Source organism: Cavia porcellus, unplaced genomic scaffold, assembly GCF_034190915.1.
Source record: "Cavia porcellus strain 051 isolate PalLab524CR breed Dunkin Hartley unplaced genomic scaffold, mCavPor4.1 scaffold_10, whole genome shotgun sequence".
In the NCBI taxonomy this organism is placed as follows: Eukaryota; Metazoa; Chordata; class Mammalia; order Rodentia; family Caviidae; genus Cavia; species Cavia porcellus.
The window spans coordinates 77,258,535-77,284,356 of NW_026947493.1; the positions used below are offsets into that span (position 1 = coordinate 77,258,535).

Here is a 25,822-nt window from a genome sequence, read left to right on the forward strand (position 1 = left end):
AAATTTATTTGTTATTTCTTTAAAATATACAATTGGTTTAAACTTTAAACTTATAATGCTATCATAAGTAATGAAACAACCTATCCATTGAAGAAGTACATTATTGCTCTGATAATATATAAAACAGATACCCACTTAAGAATAGATTGTCTCCATTTCCATAAAGGTTAAATTTTCTTCACAAATGTAAATTATCACTTTTTGCTATAAATTTTCATTTTAGTTCTTTCTTTTGATTTGATATGTGTTTTCATTTCTGTTTTGTTATTTTGTTCAAGAGTTTGAATTTAAAAAATCTTATACAGAACAAATTTTTGTATATAGATTAAGACAAAACTTACTTTAAAAGAAAAACTATCTACAAGATTGAATAATTAAAACCCAAAACAGTTAAATAGGGGTACTTATTTACAACAAATCTGAATTACTAATATGCGACCTTATTGGGAGCATCACGGAAGATCCCAAAAATTTATTAAAGCAAGACATGCACCAAAATTGTAATTAGAAGAGGGACATTTCTAGTCAAAAGACTTCAGTACACAGTACAGCACTATTACCTAGCAAGTGTGTCCTTTGGGGGAAAAAAATCTTTCATTTTTATCTTTGAAATTCACTTTAATTCAATAAATATTTATTGGAAGACGACTATAGGATAAATCCTAAATACACAGAACACAATCGCAGGGAGCTCAGAATCTTACAGAGGGACTGCCTTTTAAAATAAGTGTGCTCACAGAAGAATGAAACCAACGAATAGCACAAGTGAACACTGTACACTCTGCAAAATAAAGAGATTAATAGAGGGATTGGATAAGGGAAAATAATTCTGAACACAACAATGGCTACCTTAGAGCTCTGGTTTAGGATAAAGAGAGATAAGGCATGCCAACGCATTTTATATACTGTATGTTTTCCCAGTGGATGGAGGAACTTTTGAATGTGTAATATTTACCATAGCTTTCCTTTCTTGGCCACTGCTGCCATACTTGGCTAAGCTCTTAATCACTTCACATGTGAGTGTGAGAAAGAAAACTTTCCCTGTCTTAAGTCCTAATGTTCAGGGTGTTAGACTTAGCATGCTAAAGTGATAGATAAATATGCATTTCCTTCCTTTTGAGCAAATAAATCGGTTTGGATACTGACTAAGCAAGATTGCAGTGGATGTAGAAAGGCAGGTGGAGAGCACATGCCTGTAATTCCAGCACCCCGAGAGACTAAAGCAGAAGGATCATAAATTCAGGCATAGTCTGAGCAATTCAGCAATTTAGCCAGATCGTACCCATAAAAAATGAATAAATAAATAACAAATATTTTAGAAAATTTGGTGATAAAGCTCAGTGTGAAGGCCTTGAATTTAATCACAAGTAACATGAGAAAAAAAAAAGAAAGAAAAGAATTCTGATAATTATATGTAATACTACAAGTGACGAGTAAAAGTTATTATTGCCACAGGGAAAGACTCTCTAGGAGGCATAAGGCATCCAAGCACTAATTGCCCAGATCAATAACATTGCTAGGATTTAAATGATTATCCCACAGTTTTTCCTTTATATGTTGAGTGAACTGAGTTAGAAATACAAGAGAATAAAGAAATTCTGTGTATTGACAGTGCTAATCTTTTATAATTAATTCCAAGTAGGCATTCATGAGAATATTATAATATTGGAAAGACAACATCTTAACTGTATTAGAAAAATGCGTAATTGTGGTTGTAGTGGTTCTGACAATAACTTTGGTCCTGGTATTGTATGGCGGGATGTTGACTACAAATATATTCATTAGGAAACTAAATATTAAGTCTTTAAAGACTCCTGGAAGGTGGGTTTTGAAGCCTCTCACATGCTGAGTGGCTTCCCATAATGAGCTATGAGATTCTTTGCTCTCCTGGAATGAAGAGCTAGGCAATCCTAGCTGTGACTTTCATTTTCTTGAATTTTTAGTTATTCTTTCCCATCATTAGGTACTTTACAATGGGCAGCAAGCCAATGTTTAGCATTTTGAGCTTGGCAGCCTAAATGAAGCTTAAATTAGAAAAAACAAAAATTGCTAGAACAGAAAAATTTCTTATTAACCTTATAAAACATAATATATGTACTGATCATCTCTGTCTTCAGATTCCTAGTGTGCCAAAAAGAAATATATTTTTAATTAAATTGCATACAATAGTAGTATCTTTTCATAAACTCTGATGATATAAACTAACTTAATATTTCCCTTCCAAAAAGTAACCATGATTTATGGTAATTTGTCTTCATTATAAACCTTCCCCTTTATTCCACCATCATAATTTATAATTATATATTTTATTATGCATGAATAGTTTTTGTTTTTACTAGACTGTTCTTATGATATTGAGAACTATATTTTTGTGGTTTGATTTATACACTGTCTAGAAAAAAATTATAAGTTGTTAGAAATTTCTGTCATCTTTCTCTTTTGATTTCTCTACTTGCACAATATCTAACTCCAAAAGATGATTATTACTCTGAACAACGTTAGAGAATAATGATATTTTATTCAGATAGGGTAAGTGTATTTTTATTCAGGTAGGGTTAAAATATCACCTCATACTCATTAGGTTATTTTTTAATATGTTGTTGAAGGAGTGGAGGTATGGTAGGTCAGTTAAATGTTTTTAGGAATGGACAACCACTTTGTAAAAGAGTGTAACAGTTCTTCAAAAGATTGAACATTAAAAATTAAGGTCTGCTAGAGTCAGGATTCCTCAGCCGTAAAACTATCACTGCAATAGAGAATCCACCTGGGGTAATTCATAGTGACTTGAGCTTCTCAAAAGTCAACTTCTGCAAGGAGAACTTAGTTAATATGAAGCTCAGGCTGTGTGAGTGAAGCAGAGTGAGTACCTGTGTGTGGGCTTTGATTAATCAAGTCCTTTGTCTCTGACGCATGAGTCTCATGTGTTGCTACCTTATATGTCATGGAGGCAGGATAAATTCTAAGCTTTCAGGTAGGGAAAAATCTCAGTTTTTTAGTTTTCTATTTTTTCTTTGAATTCTTCAAAGGTAAATAAAATCTGATAGTTTACTTATGCCAAAAATATACTTTTTAACAGAAATATTTATTATTAATATTTACAGGTCCTCAAATACTTTTATTTAAAAATTACATAAATGCATTGGACATGGATGGTGTTGAACAAAAGAATGTGCATTTCATATGCTTTCTCTCCTTGCATTCAGCATTTCAGAAATAGATACTTAAAATCCACAAGTAGTTAAATTCAAAGAATGAGACCTATATTATAAGTACAGCTCTCTGAATGGTATTTAAATCTAATTTGTGACAGATGTAAAAATGGTGACCTCATAGAATAAAGCAAATAAATAAAATTAATGCTATTTTCTGAAACATGGCAATGATAAATAAAACATTGTTTGGAATTTTAAGTCAGAACATTTCCACCACTAGTGTGGTTTAATGTAAAAGTCAATTATTTAAAAACATATTTATGAATCACCTTTCATACTGACAGCTTTTACAATTATTTTCAAACATAACTAAGTAGCAAAAGGAGGGATGGTACTTTACATGGAAAGTATTTGTGTATAAACATACAGGATAAAAATTATGTTTCTGCCACTTCTAAGTGCAATGAAAATTTGATTGAGTAAATCAGATTTTTGGAAAACCTAGATACTACTAAAAAAAGAAAGAAAAAAAAAACAAATCAGTTGGAAGATATTAGTGGCAATTAAGTTTGGCATCACTGATTCTACAATGAATGTAGGCACAGGAACAAGGTGAAAGGACTTACGCTTTTGTGGACAGCATTTACAATAAGAAGAACCCCACAACTCAATGATGCCTGTTGAATTTACTTGTATTAACTGGTGAAAGAGAACATTAGATAATAAACCCGACTCTCATTCTTCAGTTGACTCTGTCAAAGCTCATAGTTTTCAAATGCAAGTTACATGCTTCGATTCTTGAAACAAGCAGTGATATTTGCTTTCATTCTTTCAAAGTCATGTAACCTATCCCCAAGTGAATGGGAAACCAAAGCTCAAGAGTCTCTTTAAAAATCCACTTTTGGAACAGCGTATAAAATATGACACTATAAAAAGATATAATTGGAATGTATTTTGCAATACATTAGGTGTGTGTATGAGGGCAAATTTCTGACATTTAAATTGGGTACATGGTATTGAGGTATATGCAGCAATCTTCTCACATTTAGAAGTAAAATGATGTGAGAAAATAAAGAAGGTTATGTCAAATTTTTTTTTTCTTTTCTTTTTTTTTTTTCTAATTCAGGAAGATTTCCTAAAGAGTCTCTACATATTATGCAACACCAGTGAACTTGCGATAGACTGTACTTCTACTTCTTTGGGAAATGACTTCTGAAGATTGATCACACATGTGGGACTAGACCAAGGCCAGTCCCAGAACATGGGGTGCCCAAGGTAAGCCAGGTAAATAAGTTATTCGGGCCCCAAGAAGAGGGAGTGCCTGAGTCAATGTAGGCAAGCAAGTTGTTAAGCAGAGTGGCTTCACCTGACATCAACTTGCTATATATAAATAAATGTGCTGCCCTTGTCGGCTGGCTCTTTTCTCTTACAAAGAGAGAGAGCTCTAACTGACATCAAGTTTTTACATTTTCACTCTTCCCTCCACTTCTTCGTGATTCTGCCCCCAGAAGTTTCTCAGCTGTGCTGAATGCAGCATTTTCGGTGCCTGAACAAAGAGCCAGGTTACAGGGTACTGGGAAGTTCATCATATAGCAGGTAAGAGAATGCCTTTAGCTATGTGCACAAGAGGCAGAGAAGTATATTGATATCCTCGATGTTGGTCCCATTGATATCATCAATGTTAATCCCATCAGGCATACAACACAAGACAAACAGGTTCTTAAGAACAACAGATGTATACAGAAATGCTTGCTATATTAGTGATTCCTATATTTACCTTTTCTTTGTGGAACTTGATCAAGGAGTATCGCGATGACATTATGGCTGTTGAGATGACCACAAAGCATTTGGTTCAGAGCACTACCTTAAAACTAAGACCCAAGCAGAAAAGGGATGTAGAGTAGCAGCACCCCCACCCTTTCCCTATTGTCTTGCTCAGTCAGAAGAGGTAGGAGCAGTGGAGGGCAAAAAGAACTTTCCCCCAGAGGAGTGTTTTACTGTGACTTTATTTCACAGCCACCCAAAGTACAACTAATAACCTTAACTGCTCCAAAAGTGGCTAATTTCACTTTCTCAGCTCAGAAAAATTTTCTGTGTCACAAGGGAGAGAGACTCTCAGCCTCCTTAGGATAGAGGCATCCTTTCTTTCTCCCTTGCAGTTGGTGCTAAATGAAGCCAGGGGTGTGGTAGATTCCCTGGGGGGTTTCTGGTAGGCCTATCCTGTTGCTGTTGCCAATGTTCAAGATCCCAATCATCTGAGACAAGGTATACATTTTCATGAAGCTGTACCCTTTAAAACCCTAAAAGAACTAAAACAAGCAACCACTACTTATAAACCCACAGCCACTTTTGGTTTGGGTTTTTTAGAGCTCAGAGGACAACAGGTCATGGCCCCAAATGACTTGGAAAGGAATAACTAAAACACATTTAAGTCTGGAGGGGTTATTTATTGTGGAAGGAAAGATGGGATTTAGCTCAGTGGCATAAGTGCCTGCCTGGCAAGGGCAAGGTTGTGAGTTCAACCCAGTCATGAGTTCTATCCGCGGTACCCTCCCCCGCAAAAAAAAAAAAAAAAAAAAAAAAAAAAAAAAAAAAAAAAAAGTATTGAAAAAGGGAATAGTTTTGATTGTTGATGGATCAAGCCACTTGGGAGGTCATTCACAACATGGCCATTACAAAAGACTGCAGAGGCTTGGACCTCAGTCCCTCCTCTAGATTTACAGTACTGTCTGAAATGGGACCCTGGGCTATTCCTACTGGTGTCTATAGAACTTTGCCCCAAGGAACAATGGGACTCCTGCTAGACCTCAGCAGTGTTATCTTAAAAGCTCTTAAAGTTTTGCCTGGTGTCATCAATCCTGATTACACAAGCGATATCCAATTATGGTTCAAACTGTTCCACAACAAGTATGGTAATTCTTGTCCTCTTGGCAATCCACACTGGCTAACTTTCCTGATTTTACTGTCATTATCCTTCGGAAAAATTAATTCAATTTTTTCTCTCACACCCTTTGTCTTCCCATCAAAAATAAGCTTAGTTCCCGTAGTGGGAGGTGTCTACACAGATAGGTCCTCTTCAGGCAGAAGAGGTTATATAATGGCCTCCTCTTCCTGAAAGCAGGATGCAGGTTTTTCTTCTTCAAAAAAGACTGAATTTCAGGTCGTTATATGAGCCTTGCAAGGCCAATTATCTGCTCCCACTACCCCCTTTTCAGACATTGCTTATGTTTAAGATAAGGTGCTCCATACTGGAGCCTCCACCATACACACTGGAAGAGACGATCTTTTTTCACTTATTACACTGTCTCCAGTCTCTGGTTAAGTCATGCCATGTTCCCTATTTTGTCAGTCATTTATGTTCTCATTCATAATTGCTGGGGCCTCTCACAAGGGAGGCACTGAAAGAGACAGATTGCTGGCTACTGTCACTGTTACTCCCTCACATTCGTTCAACAGGCTTCTGCCTCCCATATCACCTTCCATCAGAATGCTTCTGCTTAGAGTAAACAGTTCCTTTTGAATCCAGGAGGAGGCTCCCCAAATTGTTAAACAGTGTTACTCATGCATACTACAGTTCCTCTCATTCTCTATGGGAGTTAATCCCTGAGAGTTTTACCCTAATCATCTTTGGAAAATGTGTATCACTCACATTCCTGAGTTTGGCTCTCAACACTAAGTCTACATTTCAGTGTATATTTCCCCAGAATTTTTTTTTTTTTTTTCTTTCTTTGCCCTGGTAAAGCAGCTAAATGTAACATTGCTCATTACTTGGATGCTTTTCGTACCCTTGGCTGCCAGTGGGAATTTAAGCCTGATAATAGCCCAGTTTGTATGAGTACTGCCTTCTAAATATTTTATAAAATCTTTGACATTTCCCTTACCATTGGGAATTGCTTATAACCCTCAAGGTCAAGGGATCACTGAATGTGGTCACCATATACTCAAAATTCAATTACAGAAACAAAAAAAAAAGTGAATGCCTCCCTGAAAAAATTCATAAAATGTTTCTTATAAGAAATCTTTGCTAATTGACTTTCAGAAATTTCTGACTAGGCTACTTAAAATTATAAATTTCTACAATGTTAAAAAGAGTTATTATGATATAATTTGGCCAAAAATATAACTGAGTGCACAATGATTTAGTAAGAAGATTTCTATATATTTGTTTGTGTGTCTGTTTGTGTCTGTTTGCACAAAAAATTGTGCAGCAATTTTTTTTTCATCTTTGGATTATTATGTTTATAATTTAATTTGGTTTATAGTTTTAAAAGCATGCTTGCACCTGAGTTTCCAGCTGGTCAAAAACTATGTCAAAATTTGTTTTCAAAGAAAACCAAATTTCATCAAAAATGTGTTATGATAACTATAGACACTTCAGTCTTGGGGAGTTATTGGCCATGGCTCACTTGGTGAATGAATGAGCAGCTGCCTGCACAATATTATATCCTAGATTTTGTTCATTAATTGGATGCCCCAGTGATCTCTATAGCCTTATGAGAGACACCTCAATAAATGTTATTAAAGTGTATTATTCTAATATGTTTACATTTGTCATCATCAAAAGGTAAAGTTTTCTAGAAAGGAGACAATAAGATTTTCTGATTTAACAATGCTCTGATACAAAACTAAATTAAGAAATAAAAGTTTTTATATGGCTATAATAATTATCAGTTCATGGTATATTAAATGTATATTAATATCTTCAGATATACAGATCTTCCAGGATATAAAACAGGGATTCTTTACGGTGACAAATTTTCTTTCAGATTCAGAACTCTGCCTTTCACAAAAACTTATGTGATGTATATGTTACGTATGTGCCTCTAAGAGATACCTAAACATTAGACAGTTCAGACTGTCAACAAGCTAGGTAAAAGCTTACATTTACTAGATAGAGATATTGACTCTACAGAGTGAAGAATTTAAGTGTGTTACCAAAATGCCATCATGATTGTCATGCTTCAATATTATGTCTGGCCTTTGATTTAAAATTTGCTGTGTAAAATATATAACTGTGGTCTGTTAACATTTTAGAGATTCAAATATTGAAACATCCATGGTTGGTAGGAAATAATGGTACTACTTTGTGTCTCAAGGTACTTGATATTTAAAAAAAATATATATAATATTAAGCTCACTTCTTCCATTACAATGTAATGTCATTAAAATTATTCTTTGGCTGTTCAAAAACTGAGGTTTGGAGATGAAAACCTAGAAAGTAGAGGGGCTAAGAAGACAATATCTTGGTTCAGGCCTTCTGAGGTCAATGAAGAGCTAGAACATAAGAGAACCTGTGGGATGACATCCTATATCTTGGTGACATCCTATATCAGTCTTTTGATCAAGGCGTTTGTTGGACCTCACAGGAAGGAGATCAACAATGTATAATGTGCCTAAGGAAAGTCACAAGGTAAAAAACGTCTTCCAAGCTTTCACAGGAAGCAATTTGATCAAGCAATGGCTGCGATTCCTCTAGAGTGCTGACAGTGACAGGAGGAATGAGAAGTGTTATACATAGTTCCAGGTTAAATCCTGAGAAGACTTAGCTGACCTTGAAAGATGTTAAGAAATTAATTTCAATTAATACAGGTCTTATTGTAATTTGGTCTTGAACATCCAGCAGAAAAGTATAACCACGAGATGATTAAAACAGCATCACAGTAATATACTAGATATAAAAGCAACTCAAATCACTGACACCTTCTGACAATTGGTAACTGACTACTCTTATGGGTTAATGGGTTGTATAGGTTTAAAGTGCTGAAAGCAGGACCTGAAATCCTTGGCCTGGGAATCTTTAGCCTATTGAGAAAGCTCACTCAGGACGGAAAGTGTTTAAGGAGGAAAAGGTCTTCAGTAGAGTCCTCCAAACACAGCTCCTCCAACTCCAACTGATCACCCATGGCTTGTAACTACAAACAAAAGAGGGGGATGTAGGGAGCAGCTGAGGTGAAAGACATCAAGGTAAACCTGCTGAGTATATAAATAAACATGCTGCAGTCATTGGATGGATCTTTACTCCTACAAAGTCCCCCTGACTCTTTTTTGCATTTTTCACTCTTGCTTTCAGGTCTTCATGGGCATCTCCCTGGTAGTTTCTTCAAAGCTGTGCTGGATGGGCCATGCTTCTTTTTGAATTAGTAGTCAGGTGACTTGATGTGAACAATGATATCAAAGGCATACCTAGTGGCGATTCTTGACTAAAAAAGGAAAAGAAAAGACCCTGATAACTGATTATGGTTTTGTTATTGTGTTGCTTAGTTTGTTTTGGGTTTGTTTCCCTAATTACAGCAGAATGATAACATTTTGAGACGGGTCCTCTAATAACCCTGAACCTCTGAGACTGAAAAACACAGAGACCGTGTGTCCTACAGCACTGTATTAAATAACCAAGAAATTAGCCTTCAATTTATAAAGTACTAGTATTTTAGGGTCACTTGGTATTGCCACATAACATTGCCAACTCTAAGTCATAAGCAGATAATTTATGTAGTAAAATGAAAACTTATGATTCCTTGATTTTTTTCTCAATCTTTTACTTTTACTCTAAAATAAAGTAACTTAGGCTCCAATATCTCCAAAGGGATCCATTATATCTCTCTTGAAATAAATTACCCCACGAGGATAGGAGTTAACATACATTTAATTAAGAAAAATCACTGAAACAGACTGAAGTTCTCATTAAATGATTAAACTACTTGTCCATAATAATTCGTTCTAACAATACAATAATGAAATATGCTTAAATGTCCTTTGATTAACCCTGTGGGATATAAATTGGTTGCATTATGGTTCAAATGTTGATAAACAATGGAAGTGACCTCTGCACTTTACTCTTGCTAGCTGGGAAATCAAACTATGTAGAGAGAAAACTTCACTTCCCATAAGCTAATCATAGCACAGGAAAACAAGTCTAAAAACTCATATATGATAAATTGAATAAGTGATATCAAGCCATATGTATAAATTACTACAGATGACAATTATGTCTTTTTTTCTGAAACAAAAGATTGATTAAAATGCAGTAAATGCCTCTTAAAATTATGGATTTAAATACTTTAAATTGTGTCATTAGTGTAAATTTGGTAATAACCCTTAAAAAAGGAAGAACTTGTCAAGTGCAAATTTAGATGATGAAACTTCGAAAAATAATTTTATTAAATGATTCTCCTGTAGCCATGCAGAAAAGACTAGCAAAGTGATTTAATGTTATCATCAATAATAAATTATTTTAAAATTCAAGGCTTGCTGGTACACATGTGGTAAAAACCTTTAGTTCAACTGAAAGGAAAGCGGGTAATCACCACAGTGCTGAGTATTTGTGCATTGGGAAAAACAAGATGACTGGAAATCACAAGGTTCTAAAATATTACAAAGATTTTCAGAAGGCTGTCCTGATTTACTATATTTTAATTCGTAATCTAATGTAAATTTTGGCTGTTTTTATCATTTGACTCCAGTTAGCTTTATTAACTATAAGGGGAAAATATTACATAATAAGCTCTTATAAAGTTAAAATGAGGTAATACTGATATAACCTTTGTAGTTATGCTTAGATCATAGACTTAATAAATGTGAACAGTATCATTTTTAATGTTGAGCTGACAAATAGAAAGTCCTCCCAATTGAACTATTTTCTACTTTTGTATGATTGTGTGTGCGTAAAGTACATAAAGTTTCTACCTTTGCTACTTTCTCTCCTTTCTGATTGATACTTCTATATGAAGAACATGTGCCATACTGCTCAAAGGATATACTTAACATCTCAAAAATATGTAAATAATTTGAAATATAATCAATATGCTACACAGAACTGGAGAACATGTTTCAAACTTGTTAGTCTGGGCTTCAAAACTCTTTAAATGATGAAACCTGTTTCATCATGGAAGTCGTTGCCTCTCTTCTCAATATTCATCTTCCACATCCAAAGTTAATGTCACTTTTACCTGCTCAAATGAGATGCTCCTTTACCAAAACTATAACTATCTACATAATTCTATGTGTGATATAGGACTGAATACATTTTTCCTAAGTATGAAAAGTGTTTTTTCTATTTTCATCCATGAAAACATCTGAAAAGATCAAGAAGCATTTAGTGAGAAGAAATAAGGAAAGACTAGTACTAATAAATATCAAATTGAAATAAATAGAAGACCAGGACAGTGATGCAAGAAATCATGTCATGAAACTAAATTTGTGGATTATGTAGTTGGTTTGATTGTATTACAGAAAAATGTGGAGTGTTGATATGGTCTAAGATTAAAGAATGAACAAGGGATATATCTCAGTGGCATGGCACCTGCCTGAAAATGTGAGGTCCTCAGTTCAATTTTGAGAAACACTCTCTCCCCAAAAAAATGAAAGAAAGAAAAAGAAATAGTGGAAGGAGAGTTTTCTAATTACAGCAGTTGGAAACAGAGAATAACAGCACAGCCAAGAACATGCTGCTTGAGCTAAACATGCTACTTGACTTGCTTGAGCAAAATCTTCTGAAAATCTGTCTGACTCATGAATTTTTCTTATTTTCACTGTGCCTCAGTTTCCTCATCTATAAAATAGGAATTGATATCAACTCCCCATTATACACGTGAATATGAAAATTAAATGGATTATTAGATATAGAGCTTCAAATCTGTTTCTAGCTCAAAAATGTATTCCCTAAAAGAAAGGAATTTAAAAAAGAGACAATAAAATTTGATAAAGTACTCAGTTCTCATCAACATTAATCTCACACTCAATAAGAAAAAGATTTCAATTCTAATATTCTATAGCATATGCACTTTTTCTGTAGGACACACTTTTATACTTTATGACCATGTAATTCTTTAGGCTTGCTTCCCATAAATGATAAGCTCCTAAAAAATCAACAATTGTGTCATTGTCAATAAATATTTACTAACGTAATAAAAGTACAAATATGTAAATATATTGTCATATTCTACATATCTTATTACTTTTAGTTACCAACTTTGTGTTTAAAAAATAAGATCAAAACAATACAATGTCCAGTATTTCTATTGGATTCACTGCTTTGTATTGTGGTGCTCTTCCATTGCACTGAAAATGACCTCTTGTTTTTTCAGTCTTTTAGACTAATTGCAAATACTTAGTGGCAATTTAAAAGTGTTATAAGAAAAGCATTCAAGTAATCATTTCAAAAATATTAAACCTTAACATGAAAATAATATATTTGTAAATAACAAGGAGTAACAAAAATGCTCAGGACAGACTTTTACAACTCTTCATACTGAGTTTTCTGTGTATAGGAAGTGTCTAAACCAAAACAAACTTTACACCTATATTCATTGTGAGTTTACTATATCAATATAATCTTATTTTTATATTAAGCATCTATTATATGATAAAACCTAAAGGAAAATAAGAGCATGCTTTCACTTCAGTTTTTCAATAATTAATTTGAAGACCATGTTCCAGATTTACAAACTAATGATGTGATTTAAATTTTTTAACCTTGAAAAAATTGGGTCAGAATTAAATTTAGAAATTTGGCCCATACTTGGCCACAAACATTATACACATATATCTTGATCACATTTTTTCTGTGTACAATCCTTGACCTTCTTTTCTGATTTGAAGTTCTCAGTTATATATCATTAAAAAGATATAATGTAGCCTCAAGAATCTCATTACATAAGCTTTTACTACTCATAATTTGGAAAATATAGATCATTATATTTTCCTGTTATTTCTACATTTTGTTTTGCAAAGATTTTCTCAAGCTCTTTTATTTTACTTTGTGAGGTGATGAACTGATGTTTTCCATGTTTGGTTAGGTTTTCAAATGAAAGTTAAGTTTAATTCTAATTTTAAGAATGATGTAAGAATCTACAACATAACTCCTACACATTAACCTTGTTCTAGCTTCTACCTTATTCTCTCACCTTTTCTTAATAATTTTTTTTCTTATTTGTTCATGATTTATCTTAATTTGCTATGTGCATCACATTTTCAACCTTTCAAAGTTAGCTAAAAATAGAAGTACACATGTGAATCTAATATTTTGATAGTTTAAATAAGATAGCATCTTCAACAAATTAAGAATTAATAAAGAGAATATTGCCTTGCAAATATGCAAGGAATAAAAACAAGCACAAAACAAACTGTAGAAATATATTTTTTCAAGCCTCTTTCAAGATATGGAACATTTAGATTCAGTTTTATATGTATAATAAACGTGAGGCAAAAAATCATTTGCATTTCTTTGCAAATGTGTCAGAGTTGAAGTCAGAAAAAAAGCTTAAAAAATGATTATACACACATAGATTATAGGTTTTAAGATTTCAGACACATTCAGTACATCAAAGGTAGAGATTTCAAAATCACCTAAGTTTTAAGATATTTTTCCCCATCTAGTTATTATATGATGGTGAGCTTTAATTATCAACTATCTCAAAACACATACATCCTTTATGTGACTTCATAAATTAATGGACAGCTAGTAGAACTACACTGGAAACAAAGCGTTCACGGAAAGAAAGTGTTCACAATCAAACCTATACAATATCCTTCCAAAATGACTTTTCTAAAAGTTCTCACTATAGCTTCTTAACACAAAACACAAAAGATTTTCTTTGACACATGGAGTCAGTCCACTAAAATATAGGTCACATAGAATCGCTCAGTGTCTTTGGTGGCTACCATTCTCCTTTTCCATTCATTTATCCTAAATTATTTTTATCTCCTGTTTAGAGTGATAGAACTACAAAGAACAGCGGAATACCAGATGGTCACTGCTGTGGTTGACTGCATTTATATCCAGCAGGAAGTTATATGATTGCTTTCCAAGCTCCTTTTCATGCACGGAACAGTCCATTTTACTACATGGCATTCATAACCTGGCAATATATTTTTAGCTAAGCATGCTACAGTTATTTTTTCTTTAACCCATAGGTCTATATCATAGTTCTGGTATAATACTTTGTGTACAGTGAAATAATATAATTCTTTTCTACTATTGTGGGATGTACATTTGGTAGAAATGAGTATTGCTTAATGTTTATAAACCTCTGGTTTTATGTTGGAAGCAATGTTACTAAACTATTTGTTATGGCTTCTTTGATAATGTAAATGTTCTCAAACCAAACTAACATTGCATTTAAAATTTTCCTTCAAAATAGTTTTTAAATGAATAAACCAAGAATTCAAAATAAAAGCTTCCACAGAATCATGTACTCTAAAGGTACAACAAAGTAACATAGGTAATGAAGACACAGTTGTTTCAAAAGAGTCTGACTTTTGTCTTAGATTTTAAAAATACATTTTTGTCAGGAGTTTTCTTGGAATTCTACAGAAAGAAAAGTAAAATATACTCATTCAATGAACACATAATCTAAACTTATACTTGTTTATAATGTAACATTTTACTAAATGTATAAATCTAATGATTACCTCTTTACTGTCAAAATTAAATGATTAGTTTAAAAGTAAGATTGATGAATAAGGAAACAATAAATTTGGCACAACAGAGTAAGCCAACAATATATTTTAACTGTTATATGCATGACAGAAAAGAAAACAAATGATTTCCTATCCTGAGTAAGATAAATCAAAAACTCAAGATGGAGAAAATAAATTTTGAATTTAATGTTAAATAAGCAGCCAAAATACAGTAATTATTTAAGAGTAATGGGGAGGGAGCCTGATTTTCTTATCTGAACAAAAAGAAGAAACACAGAATGTAGCACATATTGCTTGTATAAATGTATCAATCTATTTTTGCATGAAATTAAAGTACACACATTTGAGTAACTACCTGTGTTCAGTACTTCATGAGTTTCATGAAGTCGGGAGCTATTTAATCCATATTGAGAAGAGTAGCTTGTACATGGTTCTTCATATCTATACGTTATTTTAAACATATTTCAAATTTAAGAAGTTCCAGAAATGAATAGCTGAGAAATGTTATATTTCCCTTGGGAAACATATTTTCACCTGTGATATATATCGCTTGTTGATTCCAACCTAATTTATTAGGCTAGTGTGCAGTTTAAAGTTTCTCTTTATCACTGCAACTCTGAGAAAAGTTAATGCTACTGCCTGTAAAATTTTAGAACCTAGAAAACTTTCTGGTGCTGTCAGTTTTCAAATAACCCATATATCTATGCTATTTTAATATTCAAAAATGTATGTTTATCAATGAATAGTACGTTTTTCTATTTTCATCACAGTGATTGAAGTAGGTTATAAGTACTCATGTGGAAGCGTATGGGTCAGATATTTTATATATACTGACTTGTGACCCAGTCTCTTTAGAACTTTTCTGGCATGCTTTGAGGCGATAATGTAACTGCTATTTGTTGGATGATTCCCACTTAGCTTGCTGGTTCACAACATGTTTTCTTCATTAGTATCAAATATTACTGTTAAAATGAAAAGCCTAGATTCTTTTATGTGAAATGATAAATAAGGTGGATAATGAAAGCAAAACAGGCCCCCGAATACAGCCCAGATAATAATGACAAGCATTGTCCCGAAATTCAAAGTCAGTGCTATAATGTTTTCTGAGAAAATTGGAAATAATGTGTTTGAAAATCCAAGAATTCAAACTATCAATGCCTTAATTCTCAAAAAGAATTTTTAACCCATGGCTCATCACATTTTGATATTCAACAGCGCATTTGAGTTTCTTTTTTACTTTGCCAGAAAACATTGTAACATTCAACACTATTTTTCTATGATTCAGAGAATTACAGAAACACATTGTCTTTTTGGAAGTAGATTTAAAGAAAAAGAAAAGAACGTTTTACAAGGTTTTCTTTATCAATTTATTAAAAAAAAAAACAAAAACAAAAACAAAAAAACTGCAGAGTTTAGTTTCCCAAATGTTTAAAGTAATGTGAAAGCGGTCTCTGTTTTGATCTAATACTTAAATTTTCACAGTAGACTATATTTATATTTTTTCAGGTTACAATTTAGTTTTAGGTACTCTACTAAATTATTTTTGTTTTTTAACTCAATAAAATTATTTGTAGTTATTTTACTTTAAACTATTTCTACTTGAAAATTATTGATAATATCACTTAAAGCTTCATTATTTCTGAATACTACATGTAAACATGTATAATCAAGACATTATACAGAGAATAAATGGAAGTGTTTTCTTTTGTAATGACTTCTTTGAGAGGGTGTCAGCATAGTGAACATGAAAAAAAATATAATCACAATAAATATCCTTGTAGTTGCAAAATATCTACTTTGGGGAACCTTTCTTTTAAACTTCGTCCAGAAAATACCTGGTAAAGCTAAGCTGACCTTCTCTTTCTTCTTCTCAAATTATTGTCTAGTATCACTAAGTCCAATTCTATGTCTTCATTTTACATTTCACCCATAATTGTTGATCAGGACCTAGCAGGAAAATAGTGTCATGTTATAACAAATAATATGCCATATATATGTGTATATCAGCACTTATTCTACTTGGATATAGCAGAAATTTGTCTTACTTCCAGAGTAAAAGTTGGAAGGCTATTTGCACCATCACTGCTACTTTAGTTAATTGAAATTTATTTTGATTTGTCAAAAGAAAAGTTTCCTCATTGTCTCATTGTACTGCCAAATGTTTGGTTTCTGTAAAACAGGATCAACTGTAACATCTGCGTCACTAACTCTATCCCTTTCCCAAAAGGAAAACCATCTATAAGATCGTAACAAATTCTATTTGTGCTTTACAGCATGTTATCACTTCACTCATCACTGCCTACCCTGAAACTTACCAACTCTTAGAACATTACTGTTAGCTATAAAAACACACTCAAATCATCTTCAAGAAAACAGCACCACTTCCTCAACTGTTTTCTTTTGTGAACCCAAATTTTGTAAACTCCTAACTCAACCTTTAGTTATATGACTGATTCCTAAATCTTAACATAATTATTGCTTTATTAATTGTTAAGTGTTTTTGTGTGTGTGTGTGTGTGTGTGTGTGTGTGTGCGCGCGCATTCAGGTTTAGATTCAAATAAAACACTGATTTGTGTATCTCTTTGGATGTTTTATTAGGCAAAGAGCCATTCTGAATACAGAATATTATCATGAAGTATAGATAAACTTTCACCTAGGAACAGCATATCCATTGTACTCCGCTGAATAAGTGCTGTAACAGTAAGGAGTGTGGAGGGCACTTAATTGTGAGGGACTCTGAGGTCACCCCAAAGCTCAGTGGGAGCTAATGTCATGGAAGTGCCCATCCACAGAGAGGGTGCAGAAACATTAAGGATTCCAAGGTTTTTCCATTCTAGATTTTGGGCATAGGCATTAGGCTTAACTTTTTATAGGATATTGCTTATCTCAACAACAGGCACTTAGTTCTCTTTTACAAATACTAGCAGATGGTGTTGATAAAATTCATCCTGTCTGAATAAACACACACACACACACACACACACACACACACACACACACACACCCCTGCATCATACCCTCTAGGTGGATGTGGCATTCTTATTTTCCTTTTCTTAATTAAACAGCCATTGTTAGACACCACCAAAGAACTTGAAAACCAAAGATTTCATCAAGGAGGCTCTAAACTCCAGGGGAAGCAATGAACAGATCATTACAGAGTTATCAACCCCCTGCAAAGTTATAAATTAAAGAATCAGTATGCTATCAAGTGGCAAAGAGCACACAAGGAAGGCAAAGACTGAGTAGTCTCCTGTCTTTGGAACTGAAAGCAGTGACAGACTTTGCAAATGTGCCAGTCTTTGATTCTATAAGATTTAATCAAAAATGGTTAGTGAAAGATAAATTGCACCGTAGAAATTAGATCAGGTGCTCTATGAAGTATAACTTAGGGTCTACTCTTAGCCAGTGAATATTAGTAACACATGAGAACTACTTTTGAGGCTGCAAAGGAAAATTTGTACTTTCTACATGAATTATTGCCTCATTCAAAATGTTCTTGCTCTACGTAATTCATATTTTTAGCAATCCCCTGTGAAATTTTCTCTTAAGTGTTGTCCCTAGCTGAACTTCCATCCACTGGAGTGGGAGACATTAATGCCTTCCTTACCAAGGTGCTTAACATCCTTTACAGATTCACCCATGAAGGCAATTATCACACATTACTGCAATTATGTGATTACATTACAATCTGCCCCACTGGACCATGAGTTCTCAAAGACAGGAATTGTTTCTTAATTACTCTTTTGATCCTCAGTGAGTGAAATACTACTTTTTACAAGGTAGGACTTCTACATCTGAATGAGTAAATACATTCCTAGCATTGTTACTGAGGAGAAAGTCAAGCTCAGCAGACTGAATATAAGCAGGCAGTGTTTGCAAACAGACAGTGCCACGTTTTTGAAAGATGAAATGCCACACAGGTTAGAGTAACTGCTGGAGAAAATAAGACTGTAGGATCTTATGAAAGAGAAGGAAAGCACAGTTCAAGCTTAGCAGCAATATATAACCCTGAAATGAAAAAGCAACTGTGATGAGACAGTAGAAGCATTGGCCTTAAAGTTAGACTTGAAATGAGAAAAGAATAAATATGATGATTTAGAATTTCAAAACAAAATAATAGGTGATTAACACTGGTTAATATAGTGTATATTATTACCTTCAAAGTAGTTCTTCAGATTATAAGATATAGGCATGAAAAAATGATGACATGGAATACTTCATATTATATTTAAGTTACTCTTTGCTGACTACATACATTTTTGTGGATTGAAGGATACAGTAAAAGGTATGTAAGAAAATGGAATGATAGAACTGATGTAAATTACTTACTATGTACCTATTTGTGCCATACATTAAACCTAAACAGTGTTGTATTTTTGGTATTTCTGCCCATCTCTTCACTCTATTATAGATAAAGAAGTAGTTTCCAAAATAATTCCGTTTTCCCTAAGGCACTTTTCAGTAAGTGGCAGAATCAGTAGATAAGGTCTTTTTAACTCTAAAGACTATTACCTAAATTGAGATGGAGAAGAAGCCCCATAACAAAGATTAGTTTTTCATGTAATATGGCAATGTGACTTTATTGAAACCTATTTAAATAGTTCCCTTTTTTATTGTATTTTAAGTCCCTTAAGTATTTTTGGGGGTAGTGGCTACCAGAAATCAAACTCAGGACCCTGCGCTTGCCAGGCAGGTGCTGCACTGCTGGGCTATATCCTGGGTTTCCTTAAAGTGTTTTTAAAAATCTTCTACAGTTAGGTTTTAAGTTTTTTTTCAATGACAACTCATTGCATGACTGAAAAGCATACCATAAATACTTAATTTTTACAAGTTATTACAGTATTACCACCTACCCATCAAAATACTCTCCCTCACTTCAAGCCCAAATGTACCATCTTCTTGTCACTTTCTGAAGCAGTTCTAGAAATCATCTTTTGTGTCTTTAATCACACTGTGAGCGCAACTGGATATCCTAACTAGTTTCACAAGGTTCACCCTTCGTGATCATTGTCTGTCAGGGACCATAAATTATAAACTGAGTCCATGGAATGTACATGCTTGTTTATGTCCTGTCCTTGAGCCGGATAAAAATGCAGAAACTCCCAGCTTTTTTTGGTCATTGCTGGAAGCTCTGTAATGACTGCATGGAGCTTATGAGACAAGAAAAGACCTGTTGGAGACAGTCAGGCATCTGGGGGAACTACGGTTTTTTGATTGCCCCCAGCCCTGTCTCATCCTTGTCATGGTCCTTGAAAGAATGCTTTGTCCTCCTAACTAGCCCACTATAGTCACCATAACAATTCCTGGAAACACCCACAGCCCTTCACCTGTTGTCCTCCACTCAGGTGTGCTGAGTAAATCCCAAGGATCTGGGTACCCTGTGGCCCTCTTTCCCCTGAGAACACCTGGCCAGCCCAGACCCTGCCTGTACCCCTCTTTTGTCTCTTGCTGTTTCTTCAAACCACACATGGTAACTCCAAGTAGGAGATTGGGGTTTCACTGCAATAACTGCCAACATGGAAAGGGTCTCGAATAACTTTGGCCTGAGAGTCAGAAGCCACACCATTCCAGTTGCTGAATAAGGCAGATGGAGACACGTTATACTATTTTTATGAGCCTTCCTTTCCATTGGCTGGCATTTGGCCCCAACATTCACTGCATATTTTAATCACATCTTGTAGAATCACAGAAGACTTTTCAAACTGCTTCAGTGAGTGGAAAGAATGAAGGAAACAGTATATTCAAAGTGAACAAGACTATTTTGAGGGATCTCATGGCATTGTGTCTATTAATGTAATAATGTTATTAAATTTCAACAATTGCCATAGTTTTTGATCAGGCTTGTGTGTTTTGACTGATTTGCATACAACATTCCATTTCCTATCATTATAAAAAGGTACTTTTAGAGCAAAATGCAAATTACTTTCTTGCAGTGTCAAAGGCCTTAACAAGGTTCAACTAGAGAGACTGAAACCTGACCTCCCCACCACACCCCGTTTACTCTTTAGAGATATTCATCTGTGGCACTCTCATGTTTAGGCATAGCTTGTGAGTCTACATTCTAACCGTTTTGTTCTTCTTGTCAGCCTTTCTTTTCAGTGATATTTCTATAGGAAATAGCATAGAAAATCATAAATAGTATCTTCCACCAGTGAAGAATAAGTTTGCTTATAGTTTTGGAAGTTAGAGACATTTTCCTCTATCAACGAATAGGAACGAGAGCGGGTTGTGGTGGCACACTGGTAATCCCAGCACTCAGGAGGCTGAGGCAGCAGATCCTTGCAAATTCAAGACCAGCCTGGGCTACAAAGTGAGCCCAAGGCAAGCCTGAACCATATAGTGGGAGCCTTTCTCAAAAAGACTTAAAAGAAAATAGGAATGCTTGCTACTCACTATAAAAGATTCAGGTTTCTAAACTCAGCTTCTGTCTCTTATATTTCAGAGTATGCCTACATTATCTCATATTTTATATTATTTTGTAAAAATTGAGGCTTGGAATTCTGGCATGAATCCTGATACTCTGGCTCTGTTACTGCTACGAGTAATAAACTATTATTGATTTCTGCCCCCAAAAACCTTGAGTCTTTTATCACCACTTGTAAAATTGGCAGAGAAATTTGTCAGCTTGCAAATAAAATGAAATCTCAAGACTTCCATATTTTCTGATGCTTATTAGCTGAGTAATCTTGAATAAGTATTTTTAAACATCTAGACTTCGGTACTTGCGAAATTTAAAGGGAATAATGCATCTAAATTTCTTAGCATATGTTTAATGTTCAACTAAATGATAGCTAATAATAGTAGTAACAAAAATTACAACAACAACAGCAGTTACTGTACCAGTAATACTATCAATGGTAATGGAAACACCAACAACAATAACAAAAAACTATCCAACAACAAATATATAAAAATACATAATAGGATTTTCACTAAGTGGCAGAGATTGTCTTATTTACTCTTTGTGAGGAATGGAACTAATAACTTTATGATTTTTGCTTTCTTGACTAAAAGAGATAAAATGAGACTGAAATTGCTGATTATTTGTCTGAGGTAATTAACACGTTAATTGAAAAACAAGAAATATCACTTTAGCTGTATTCCCCAAGTAACTTCCACATACACGTATAGTCACATGTTGGGAGGAAGATAATAATTTAGATGTGCAGTTAGATTCACTATTTACACTTATAGAGGTGCTATAGAAACTTAGGTATAAAAAATAAGTGAAATGGAACACATTTAGGAAAGAAACAAATTTGGTCAGAATTTCTGTGGGCACGAGTAGTCTTAATATTTAGTGAAGGTTGAATCTGTTCTGTTTTCAAGGCTTTGTAATTTAAATCTTTGTCCTGGTTAGTTGCTTATTGTATTTTCTCCATAACACAATCTTTCTGGACTCTTTAAAATAGCTATTCAGTATGATCGATGTCATAAATTCTTATACTAATTTCTCTATTATAAATATTTAAAATAATCAGAGATGTAGTCAATGTTTCTTCAAGAAAGCAATATAATTACTCCGATAGCCTAAGTAAATTTCTAAACATTAGGAATTCCATGTGGATTTCTAAAATATGGATTTATATATGCATATATTATGTATATATAAATATATGTTCAAATGTTGAGATGTACTTCAGGCTCTTGCCAATGTATGACAAAAACTTACCATTATTTTATACTTGACATTCAGCATGGTTGATATATATATATATATATGTATATATATTTTTTTCAAATTCTATAGAAGGAGCAAACAGCAATTGTCTTTTGAATATAATACTAATTGCAATTCTTGTAATATACTTTCATTATATCAAGCAAATTTTCAATCTATAAAAATACACTTTGTTTTGTTTTGATTTTACCTCTACAGATGGGAACAGGAAAGTCCCACGAGGCGGTATGAACTGAGTTGGCTATGCAGGTGAGTTGAGGGTGACCATCGAGGATATAGCCAGTTACACAGCTGTAGCGAATCTTGTCCCCAACATCAAATCTGGTACCATATAATATACCTTTGGGTGGCACTCCAGGGTTTCCACAAGAGCTGCTCTGCAGTTCTGCAGAAAAGACAAAGAGAAAGAGAGAGAGAGGAAAAAATATTAAATATTTAAAATTTATAACATTATATATAATGATAAAATCTTTCCTTTAAAAAGACTCTCAGGAAAAGCAATGTCTTCTATTTCAATACATATAACAAAGAAATATAGAAAGAAAAAAAAAACCTAGTCAATACTTTTACAGGACTTATAAAAATTACATCCTCATGACTTAGTAACAAGCAAACCTATTTTCATTGTTGTGCTCCTCAGTACTTTGGTGATTTTACTTACCCCTAGGGCCTAAATCTTTGCACAGAATAAATACATATCTTAAGGAAATAATTTTTATGTTCATGTGAAAATAATATAATACAGTGTACCCTTGTTTTTTCTTTATTTTAAAAAGTTCAGGCAATTTTACAATTGTATTATTAGTTTATCCTATGATGTATGTGATAGAGTGATATTGTAACTAGATCAGTATGATGATGTCTGGAAAATGCTTGATCAGAATGTATTATGTATTTTTACTTTATCAGTTGATTAAAAGTAGACCAGCATACAAATATAAGAAACTTAAAATTTTTCATTATGAAAAAATATTTTAGCTTTAAAAAAGGGGAAAATATATAAAATAGCAGAATTTCCAGAATAATGAACTTAAGAATGAATCATTCTTCCTTTTCCCATTTTTTCCATTATATTACCTTCATGCTATAATTGATAATCACTAACCCAATAGACTAATGGGAAAAGGTACTGTTTCAACTGGAATAAAAGTAATAACTTAGTTAATAATATTTTATAATTATTAAGTTTTTGAGAGTTACAGTATATCTCATAAATAGTTAATACTAAGGTAGCTAAAGAGGACTAAGAGGGAACTTTATTGTTTCTCTAAAATTGATTGATTAAAATGACATTGCAATGTGATGTGAGGTGTTTTCAATTTTCTCTTTATATTTGTCACACTCATGTAGTTGCTAAATTTCATGAAATATCATTATGTTAAATAAAATATTACAAACTACAGTATTATTGAAAGTATTAATGTAATATAAAGTAAAATATTAAAATACAAATTGATGGGGCTGGGGATTTAGCTCAGTGGCATTAAGCACCTGCCTTGCAAACGCATAGTCATGAGTTCGATTTAAAAAAAAAAATACAAAGTGATTCATAATATGTAGGTAAAAGTTTACAAAAAGCAATGAATAACTAGGCATAAAAACAGCACATGGAGTTCAAATTTTTATCTTTATTCATAATGAATTTATAGTAATTTAGAGAATACTTAATTTTCCTTATAAGCTTCCCAACTTGAGTGAGAGAAAAAGCTTCAGTGATTGATTTGATTTAAGAACACAAGTTGACAACCAGGCAGGCATCTGTGGAAGCTGTATATAAACTTTAGAAATAAAATATTTACTTGAATATGAAGCCACATATTTTGGAGTTCTAAAGCCTATAAAAGTGAATAAACTTGACCTAATACTTGTTATATGTTAATGATCTCTATAAATACTAGAAAATTACTTTAGTAATGTATCATAGACTAATCTTTGAAAAGCATTTAAAATGTCAGTAACCAAGGTTATTTTGATGTTTCACCATACTGTTTCTCCAAGACATATGATGTATGGTCATTTCCAGTAAAATTTTAAATAAATGTGTTGTATGTAAAGTATAAGCACTTCTTTCAGAATTCCTTTAAACAGTAGTTTGTTTTGAAATAGTTCATGTTTTAGAAAATGCATTTGATTAATAGATGAGATGTTTGTGGCAATAGATGGTAAGGTTAATAAGTTTTGATAAAATGAATAAGAGCTCAACCTTTTGAATATAGTAATAACAAAGGAAATATTTTTAATGAAACTACCACTCTGGGCCTTATAATCAATCCCCTCCTCTCCTTTCCTCTCTCTAAAAAATAATTAAGGTCAAGACTTCAATTATCTTAAAGTTATATATCTCAGAGAAAGTAGTTTCCAAGTTATTTCACAGGAAGTACTTAGCTAGGGGAAATGAAAGGAAAGAAGAAAATGCTAGTTTTTATACTCAGTTCAACATTGATTTAAAAGAAGAAGCCAAGCTACCCAGAATGAAATAGTATGTAAAGCAAAAATGGAAAAAAAATCAATTGAAGAATGAATGCACAGTAATATTGTGTGGAATATTAATAGATTACCTCATCTCCTGCTTTTATGGCTGAATTATGTCTAAACCCATAAACTGGTTAAAAAAAATACTTAGGCTGTTTTGCAGTACAATAGAAAGAAGATAATTTCAATATGTCTGATCTTCACTTTCAGGAAGTTCTTTTGTTGCTAGGCCATATTTATTACTCTCATAAATAAGAACATCATCTACTCACTGTCTTCTGCCAACGAGTAACTCATGACGAAAGTTCAGGAACGTCACATTCCAGTTTAATACATTCTAATTCTCAACCACTGCCCATGAATTGTAATTGTTCTCAGTTTGGAACTTCTTTTTAAACTGCCATTAGGAGATACGGAGCCAAGGAATATATGGTATTACCTGAAGAATTATATAATCCACTATCAAATCTATTCTGATTTAACATCACTTCTTTGTCTTGCTATTTTAAAAATAGTGTTGTGTACTGAGCTTTTGAATGAAATTAACTTTTAATTTGGAACAACTTCAGAAATAACTAGGTTACACTAATTTTGCACAGTGTTGAGAGTTTGACTATCATAAATAAAATATCTGACCACCTTCATAAAAGAAAATAAAACATTAATAATTAATATATGTTTCAAGTATTTATAACAAGTCTAAATATTATAAAATCACTGTTAAGGAAAAGACAGTTAAGCAATAAAATGAAGAATGTTTATGTAACTTATCAAATTTATATGCATGATTGGTACCTCATGGTATTACCTCAGTTTGTTTCTGATGTAAATTACATCTAAAGGTACCTGTTGTGTAGACAGTAGTTATCATTCATTTGGCCAGCAAATGACTTTTGAATATTTATCTAAAGCTTTATGTAATTTAAATGAAACAATAATAGAATCAGAAAAATTTTTATCTCCTAGTCCATCATGCAAATGTTAAAGTAAGACTGGAGTACAGGAGAAAACGCTTTAAAATTATTTTGACTATTGTGTTGAGTATTTATCAATTGTTGTTAAAGTGGAATAAATAAAAATTTCCATGTACTGCAGCCT

General features: G+C 33.1%; 1 protein-coding gene across 8 annotated transcripts in view; it reads right to left on the bottom strand.

Annotated features, from left to right (window-relative positions):
• Window positions 1–25,822, bottom strand: part of Csmd3 (CUB and Sushi multiple domains 3) — a 1,082,130-nt gene that overhangs the window by 819,083 nt on the left and 237,225 nt on the right. For all 8 annotated transcript variants that reach the window (XM_063257640.1, XM_063257641.1, XM_063257642.1 and 5 more), the window contains exon 4: window positions 22,443–22,637. In XM_063257640.1, the coding sequence (XP_063113710.1) occupies window positions 22,443–22,637 (195 nt within the window). The remainder of the gene's footprint in view (window positions 1–22,442; window positions 22,638–25,822) is intronic.